Source organism: Aythya fuligula, chromosome 30 (assembly GCF_009819795.1).
Source record: "Aythya fuligula isolate bAytFul2 chromosome 30, bAytFul2.pri, whole genome shotgun sequence".
Taxonomy (NCBI): domain Eukaryota; kingdom Metazoa; phylum Chordata; class Aves; order Anseriformes; family Anatidae; genus Aythya; species Aythya fuligula.
Window position 1 is genome coordinate 936,024 of NC_045588.1, and position 6,843 is coordinate 942,866.

The following is a 6,843-nucleotide window of genomic DNA, read 5'->3' on the forward strand; positions in this document are numbered from 1 at the left end:
TCCATGGGGTATCCATGGGGTATCCATAGGGTGTCCATGGGGGTATCCATGGGACATCCACAGGACACCCATGGGGTATCCATGAGGTTTCCATGGGGTATCCGTGAGGTTTCCATGGGGTGTCCTTGGGGCAACCCTGGGATATCCATGGAGCATCTCTGGGATATCCATGGGATATCCATGGGGCGTTCACGGGGCACCCACGGGGTGTCCCTGGGTGCCCACGGAGCATCCATGGGGTGTCCATGGGGGGGTCCACGGAGCATCTACGGGGTGTCCGTGGAGTATCCATGGGATGTCCATGGAGTATCCATGGGATGTCCATGGGATTTCCATGGAATATCCATGGGACATCTGTGACGTGTCCATGGGATGCCCAGGGGGTGTCCGTGGGGCGTCCGTGGGACCCCTCAGACGGAGGTGGTGCACTCGCGGGTGATGGGCGAGGTGGGCAGCTCGTGCTTCTGGGTGCAGCGCTCCAGCGAGCTGGAGCTGCGCAGCGGCAGCATGCAGCGCCCCGGGGGCTCGCTCCCCCGGCCGGCCCCGCAGCAGCACAGCACCCGCAGGAACTCCCGGCGCATGTCCTTGCTGCGCAGCGTGTAGATGATGGGGTTGGCGGCTGAGTTGAGGGTGGCGAAGGCGAAGAAATAGTTCGCCTTGTAGAGGATCCGGCACGCCCGGACGGGGCAGGAGGCGTCCATGAGGAGGATGATGAAGGCCGGCAGCCAGCAGACGATGAAGGCCCCCAGGACGATGGTGACCGTCTTGAGCAGGGCCAGGGTCTGGGCGCTGGCGATCTCGGCGTGGCTGGAGCGCACGATGCAGTAGATGCGGCTGTAGAGCCCCACGATGGTGAGGAGGATGAGGGTGAAGATGGTGATGACGAAGAGGATGTAGCGCTTGGAGTAGAGGGGCAGGACGGTGGAGCAGTCGTGCAGGTCGCTCATGCAGTTCCAGCCCATGATGGGCAAGCTGCCGATGGCGGCGGCGATCACCCAGCAGGCGCCGATGAGCAGCACCATGCGGCAGTTCTTGTCGCTGCTGTAGACCTTCACCTTGGTGATGGCCACGTGGCGCTCGATGGCGATGGCCAACAGGCTGAAGACGGAGGCGGCCAGCGTGGCGAAGGCCGTGCCCTCCCGCACGAACCACTGCACCGGCGTCAGGCGGAAAGTGGTGGCCCCGGAGAGCAGGATGTTGGCCATGAAGGCCAAGCCGGCCAGCAGGTCGGAGAAGGCCAGGTTGCCGATGAAGATGTACATGGCCGAGTGGAACTTCTTGTTGCGGCAGACGGAGATGAGCACCAGCAGGTTCTCCAGCACGATGAAGCAGCACAGCACGACGATGAGGATGGAGACCGCCCAGCGCGAGGCGCTGGGCGAGCCCTCCGAGTCCTCCTTGGTGAAGTTGTAGTGCTCCCGGATCTTCTCCGTGTTGAAGTACTCCTTGTAGATGCTCCCCATGGCTGCCCGCCCGGCCGCCGAGCCGGGACGCGGCGCCCGGCGGAGGAAGACCTGCGGGGAGGAAGGCACCGGGGGGGTTGGTGGCACCGGGGACGACGCGGCTGTGCGCGCCGAGCGTCACGGCGCGGGCACGCACACGGCGTCTCGCGCTCGGCACCGGGTGGCCGCAACGGAGCAGAAATGACTCAGAGAGGAAATCCGGATGGCAGCGATAAGAGATGAGCCTCCGAGCTGCCCGGGGTGCAGAGCGGGGCCACCGGATCCGTCCCCAACGCTGGGGACACGGTGGGTGGCCCCGTTGATGGAGGAGGTGACATTTTAGGGCCGGCACCAGGCACCGGCGCAGAGTGCCCAGAGGAACCAGAGCCCATGGGAGGGATGGGGACACCAGTAGGGACACTGGTGGGGACTGGGACACATGGGGATGAGGACAGGGGGCACCAATATTGGCCTCGAACCCCCCCACGCAGCACCCATCCCACAACAGGGACCCCGCGCTGGTCCCAGTTAGGGACTGGGGACCCAGCACCACCCCCCAGTTCCCACCAGTTTGGGACGGGGGGACCAGCACTGCGCCCCCCCAGTTAGGATGGGGACCGCCACCTCCCCGTGGGGACAGGGGGCACGGCGCTGCCCCCCCATCAGGATAAGGCCCACGCAGCCCCAAATGGCGACACCACACCCCCTTTTTTTCCCCTTTTTCTTTTTTTGGGGTGGGGCGGGGCTTTCTCAGCAACGTGGGGGGCTCCGGGGGCTGTGTCCCCGACCCCCCCCCCAAGGCTGGAACAACGCTGGGACCCCCAGACACGTTGCAAGACCCCCCCCCTCCCACCTTCATGCAGTCACTGCCGGGACCCCCCCAGCCGGTCCCGGGACCGCCCAACCTCTCCCGGGACCCCCCCTCGCAACCGCTCCCGGGACCCCCACGCCCGACATCGAAACCGATTCCGGGACCCCCCCCCTCGCAACCACCCCCGGGACCCCCTCCCCATGCAACCGATGCCGGGATCCCCCCCCCCGGGACCCATCCCCGGGCCCCCACCCCGTATCCAATCCCGGGACCCCCACCCCGTAACCGGTCCCGGGACCCCAAAACCTCCGGTCCTGGGACCCCCCCCAAGGGGAAAAGGGTGAAGGGGAGGGGGTCGGGGGGGGGGGAAAAAGGGACGGGTGCCCCCCACCTCCGGTCCCGGTGCCGGTGCCGGCCCCGCCGAGCGCTGCCTCCCGCCGCCGCCCGGGCTCTGCGCAGCCGCGCCCGGTGCCCGGGCACCGCCCCTCGGTCGTCGGGACCCCCGGGGACCCCCCCCCGGTGGTTGGGGTCGGTGAAACGGAGCCGTGCGGCCACCGCTTCCCCTTCCCCTTCCCCTCGTCCCCGTTCCCCGGTGGCTCCCCGGCCCCGTTACCGGCGGCTGCGAACGCGGCGCCGGGCGGAGCGAGGGGAACGGGCGGCCCCGGAGAGCGCAGCGGGACCCCAAAACGGGACCCCAAAACGGGACCCCAAAACGGGACCCCAAAAAGGGACCCCAAAGGGGGATGGATTTTCGACCGGGATCCCAAAGAGGGGTCCTCACGCCGGGATTCGCTCCCGGAATCCCAAAGTGTGACCCCAAAGCGGGATCCCCACCGGGATTCTCCCCCCGGGATCCGGCACCGGGACCCAAATCCAGGACCCCCAGCAGGATCCCAAACCGGGATCCCCACCGGGATCCTCCCCCAGGATCCCATAGCATGACCCCAAAGTGAGATCCCCACCGGGATTCTCCCCCGGGACCAAATTCCGGGTCCCAGTACTGGGATCCGGCACCGGGACCCAAATCCAGGACTCCCAAAAGGATCCCAAACTGGGATCCCCACTGGGATCTTCCCCCGGGATCCCAAAGTGTGACCCCAAAGTGGGATCCCCACCGGGATTCTCCCCTGGGACCAAATTCCGGGTCCCAGTACTGGGATCTGGCACCGGGACCCAAATCCAGGACCCCCAGCAGGATCCCAAACTGGGATCCCCACCGGGATCCTTCCCCCAGGACCCAAAATCCCAGGAGGACCGGGATGCTGCACTGGGACCCTGCACCAGCACCCCAAACTGGGAGCCCCACTGGGATCTGCTCCTGGGACCAACACCAGGACCCCACAACGGGATCCCAGCGCCCCAAACCAGGACCCCAAACTGGGACTCCCTCCTGGGACCCCAGACTGGGATTCTCTCCCAGAACCCCAAACCGGGACCCCAAAGCAGAATCCCCAAACTGGGATTCTCTCCTGAAACCCCAAAACGGAACCCTAAACTGGGATTCTCTCCTGAAACCCCAAACCAGGATCCCAAACCGGGATCCCAAACTGGGATCCCAAACTGGGATTCTCTCCTGAAACTCCAAACTGGGATCCCAAACCGGGATCCCAAACCGGGACCCCAAACTGGGCTCTGAGGGGGGGCCTGGGAGCAAGGGGGGAGCAGAGCGGAATGGGGCTGGGAGGGGCCTGGGACATTTTGGGGGATCCTGGGATGCTTTGGGGTGTCCTCAGACATCTGGGGGGGGTCCTGGGACATTTTGAGGGATCTAGGGACATTTTGGGGGATCCTGGGAGACTTTGGAGGATCTTGAGATGTTTTGAGGGATCCTGGGACATTTTGGGGTATCCTGGGACATTTTGGGGGGTCCTGGGACATTTTTGGGAGTCCTGGGAGATTTTGGGGTATCCTGGGGCATTTTGGGGTATCCTGAGACATTTTGGGGTATCCTGGGACATTTTGGGGGGATCCCGGACAGGATTTGGGGCACCTTATACACAGAAGGCCCAGACAAAAAGGATCGGAGGTGGCCCAGACAAGGCCTCAACCCCCGAGGCACCTCATGGGGGGGGGGGGGGGCACAGGGGTCAGGCCCCCCCCCTAGGTTACGAGGGCACGGAGCGGGGTCAGCGGGGCCGGGCAACACAGGGGCCGCTTGTTCCCAAAATACCCGCCCGGCAAATGGGATCAGCCCCCGGGCGGCCTGGGTTTAAGCGGCCGGCGGAGGCGGGGGCCAGATGGCAGGATCCGGCCCCGGGGGGGGGGACCGGGCGGCCACCGAATCCCCCCCCCACACACACCGTGTCCCCAAAATGTCCCCAAAACGTCCCCAAAACCCCCTTGGGGCCGTGGAGTGTTTGTGGAGTGGGGCCGCGGGGTGGGCACGCGGGTGTGCAAGGGGGGGGGGGGTGTCGGCACCCATGGGGGCACGCGAGGGTGTGGGAGGGTGATGGGACGTGGGTGCTGGCACCACGGTGCACACCCGTGTGTTGGTGTCCCATGGGTGCTGGCACCCTGTGCACACCCATATAGCGGTGGCACATGGGTGCTGGCACCCTGTGCACACTCATGTTGGTGTAAGAGATGGCACGTGGGTGCTGGCACCCTGTGCACACCCGTGTGTTGGTGCCCTGTGGGTGCCAGCACCCTGTGCACACCCAAGTGTTGGTGTCCCATGGGTGCCAGCACCCTGTGCACACTCATGTTGGTGTAAACGATGGCACGTGGGTGCTGGCACCCTGTGCACACCCATATAATGGTGTCCTGTGGGTGCTGGCACCCTGTGCACACCCATATAGCGATGGCCCATGGGTGCTGGCACCCTGTGCACACCCATATAGTGGTGCCATGTGGGTGCTGGCACCCTGTGCACACTCATGTTGGTGTAAGTGATGGCACGTGGGTGCTGGCACCCTGTGCACACCCATATAGTGGTGACCCATGGGTGCTGGCACCCTGTGCACACTCATGTTGGTGTAAGCGACGGCACGTGGGTGCTGGCACCCTGTGCACACCCATATAATGGTGTCCTGTGGGTGCCAGCACCCTGTGCACACCCATGTGTTGGTGTCCCATGGGTGCCAGCACCCTGTGCACACTCATGTTGGTGTAAGTGATGGCACGTGGGTGCTGGCACCATGGTGCACACCCATATAATGGTGTCCTGTGGGTGCTGGCACCCTGTGCACACCCATATAGCGGTGGCCCATGGGTGCTGGCACCCTGTGCACACTCATGTTGGTGTAAGCAATGGCACAGGGGTCCTGGCACCCTGCTGCGCACCCATATAGCAGTGCCCCATGGGTGCCGGCACCCTGTGCACACTCGTGTTGGTGTAAGCGATGGCACGTGGGTGCTGGCACCCTGTGCACACCCATATAGCGGTGGCCCATGGGTGCTGGCACCCTGTGCACACCCACACACACGGGTGCCCCCACCCCTTGCACACTCATACCAGTGCCAGGGATGCCACACGGGTGCCAGCACCCCTTGCACACCCATACACATGGGTGCCCCCACCCCTTGCACACCCATATCGGTGCCAGCACCCCGTGCACACTCGTACACACGGGTGCCCCCACCCCTTGCACACCCGTACCAGTGCCAGCACCCCGTGCACACCCGTATACATGGGTGCCCCCACCCCGTGCACACCCGCACCCACGGGTGTCCCCCCCCATGCACACTTGTACACACGGGTGCCCCCCCCTTGCACACCCATACCAGTGCCCCCCCCCCCTTGCACACCCATACCAGTGCCCCCCCCCCTTGCACACCCATACCGGTGCCCCCCCCCTTGCACACCCATACTGGTGCCCCCCCCCCTTGCACACCCATACCGGCGCCCCCCCTTGCACACCCATACCCGTGCCCCCCCCCTTGCACACCCATACCGGTTCCCCCCCCCTTGCACACCCATACCAGTGCCCCCCCCCAGCTCCTTGCACCACCACCCAGCACCGCAGCCGTTACCCCTTGCACAACCGGCCAACGGCCCCCCCCCCGGGGACACCGAGCTTGGAGGGGGGGGGCGCACACACACACACAAACACACACACACATGGAGGGGGGGGGGGGGCGTGCAAGGGTCCCGCTCCCACGGCCGAGGCTCCGGGGGGGGCCACGCAGCTGCGGGGCAGATGTCGGCGGGGGCCGCGGCAGCTGGTCCGGATTAGGGCCCCCCCCCCCCCTCCCCGCCCCATCCCAAAGGGGCCGGGGGCGAACAATGGGGGCTGGCGGCAGCCCCAGCACCACGGTGGGGGGGGGGGCACAGGGGCCAGGACCCCCCCCCCTAAAGATAATGAGTGGGGGTGTTAAGACCCCCCCCCACACCAAGGATCGGTCCCTGTGGGCCCCCCCCTCCCCGTGATGGGGTGGATGTGGTGTCCCCCCCCCCCCAATGATTTTTGGGGTCTGGGGGCAAATTGGGGGGGGGGTACCCAAGGGGGGACACCGGGGGGGGGGCACACATTTGGGGGGGGCACTCGTGGAAGGGGGGGGTCCCGCTCCATCGCGGTGGGGTGGGGGCTGGATAGGGCCACCCATAATTTATTTTTTTTGGGGGGGGGGGGAAATTGGGGAGGGATGCGG

At 66.0% G+C, this 6,843-nt stretch overlaps 1 protein-coding gene across 1 annotated transcript; it reads right to left on the minus strand.

Annotated features, from left to right (window-relative positions):
- Positions 1-361: 361 nt before the first annotated feature.
- S1PR2 (sphingosine-1-phosphate receptor 2) lies at positions 362-1,506 on the minus strand. The gene has a single exon (XM_032204967.1). The coding sequence runs from the start codon at positions 1,461-1,463 to the stop codon at positions 411-413; it is 1,053 nt and encodes a 350-aa protein (XP_032060858.1). The 5' UTR covers positions 1,464-1,506; the 3' UTR covers positions 362-410.
- Between the last annotated feature and the right edge of the window lie 5,337 nt (positions 1,507-6,843).

Coding starts and splice junctions, on each gene's coding strand:
- S1PR2 (XM_032204967.1), bottom strand. CDS start 1,463: ATGGGGAGCATCTACAAGGAGTACTTCAACACGGAGAAGATCCGGGAG.